Source organism: Pteropus alecto, unplaced genomic scaffold (genome assembly GCF_000325575.1).
Source record: "Pteropus alecto unplaced genomic scaffold, ASM32557v1 scaffold61, whole genome shotgun sequence".
NCBI classification, from domain to species: Eukaryota; Metazoa; Chordata; class Mammalia; order Chiroptera; family Pteropodidae; genus Pteropus; species Pteropus alecto.
Genome location: NW_006434835.1, coordinates 1,390,694 through 1,392,569, shown reverse-complemented (window position 1 = coordinate 1,392,569; position 1,876 = coordinate 1,390,694). Strand labels below are relative to the sequence as shown.

General features: G+C 54.5%; 1 protein-coding gene across 1 annotated transcript in view; it reads right to left on the bottom strand.

Annotated features, from left to right (window-relative positions):
• RPS7 (ribosomal protein S7) overlaps positions 1–1,864 on the bottom strand; it is a 5,580-nt gene extending 3,716 nt beyond the window's left edge. The window contains exons 1-3 of the mRNA XM_006910214.3: positions 1,703–1,864; positions 1,450–1,521; positions 359–502 (exon numbers count right to left, since the gene is read on the bottom strand). Coding sequence (XP_006910276.1) covers positions 359–502; positions 1,450–1,521; positions 1,703–1,777 — 291 coding nt within the window. The 5' untranslated portion in view covers positions 1,778–1,864. The remainder of the gene's footprint in view (positions 1–358; positions 503–1,449; positions 1,522–1,702) is intronic.
• Positions 1,865–1,876: the final 12 nt, after the last annotated feature.

Below are 1,876 nucleotides of genomic sequence, written 5' to 3'. Positions count from 1 at the left end.
ACCCTTCCTTAGCATCTCTTCCTCCCAAAATTTCATCGCTTACCTGAGCAGGATGACTTCAGGCAGGTCATTCTATCGCGCAGAAAAATCCTAGCTCGGACCAACCCGAGTCTTAGTCTGCTGATCCTGTCCTGCAGCAACCCACTATTATGCCGTGTGGAGAGCCATTTTAACTCCAAAGTGCAGTTTATCTTTCCGACCCACTGCAAGTGGGACTTTCCTACCGGATGACCACCCGACACGGCTTCTCCATAACCGCGGAAGGCTCAGCTCAATTACCCTAAGCAGCAACATGGCCCAAACACGAGCGACTTAAACAACGCCCACAAAGCAAGGCCTCCGGCAGTGCGGTGCGCACCTGGGCAATGAAGACGACGTGCTTGCCGCTGAACTTTTTCTCCAGTTCGCGCACTAGCCGGACCTGGATCTTCTGGAAAGACTTCAGTTGAGGAACAGGAACAAAGATTATGATAGCTTTCCGACCACCGCCAACTTCAATTTCCTAAAGGAAAAAAAACCCACACTGTTTTAAGTTTATGATCCCCATTTTTCCAACTCAGATACAGTATCGAATAGTAACGTTCGACAGACTGCCATATACTGTTGCCTGATTCATGAACTTTTTAAAACCACTTTCTAGTTCACATTTCACGGCCACGCACGACGGCCAGTCTCTCTCATGCCTCACAAACAACACATGACACATTCAGTCTGTGAACCGGTCGATGCCCAGGCATGCATGGGTGACATTCTACTACATGAAGTAAATGTAAATTGTTTGCTACCAAAAATGAGGCTGCTTGTCTCTGCACAGGCCTCTTCACACACTCTGAAATTGTCCAAATATACTGGAGCTTCTAAGTTAAACATGTATTCGAAAAAATTAATTTCTAATAATTTGTACTCAAGAGATAATAGCAAGTAAAAAAGTAAACGATGCAGTCAAATTAGAAGCAAAGAAGTCTGCTGATCCCAAGTGTCCTGAGATGCATTCATTTTTGAAACAAGTACGTTTTAGTTGACAGGGACCAGTTTGTGGTGAATAGCTCTGTCCACACTTTCTTATTCCAAGAACAGGATGGACAGAGACTGGGCCCGGCTCTCCAGTCCCACCAGACGACCTCTGGGGGGCTCCTTCCACTTCTGTACCCCTGCCTGCTTCAGTTCCAAGTTTACTGACGCCTCCACCGCAGGGGTCTCCATGGCACCTCATGTGTTTACAACTCGAAAGGGGACCGCTGCGCGCGCGCACACACACTCACACACACGTGTTCCCCCATCTCCACATCCTCTAACTGCACCCCCAGCTCCGGGGCAGGCATGGCCTGTCACTGCACTGCGCAGTCGCCTCCGAAGTTCGTTAAAGAACCGGGCTGCAGGTTCCCGCGACATCCACGCGGCGTCAGGAGCACACGCTGCAGACCTCCTCCGTACGGGGGCCGCGCTCACCTTGGCGGCTGTTATATTCAGCTCCCGGAGCTGGGCCTTGAGGTCCGAGTTCATCTCCAGCTCCAACAGCGCCTAGGACGAAGGCACAGGGGCCGGCGCTCAGCGTCCAGCCGGGCCCGCGGACGGGACCCCGGCTCAACGCGGTGCCCACGCGCCCTCGCCCCCGGCACGCCTCCCGGGACCTCCCCCCCAGCCCGGGACACGCGACGGGGGACACGCGACAGGGACCCGAACCTGCCCCACCACCTCTTACCTGAGAGATGCCGGACTCGAACTCGTCCGGCTTCTCGCCATTGGGCTTCACGATTTTCGCGCTCGAACTGAACATGGCGTTCTCCTGCAAACACGGGACGCTCTAGGCGAAGCAGGTCGGCGCCCCCGGGGCCCGGCCCCGGCCCACGCCGCAGACGCCATCGGGAGGTGCGGG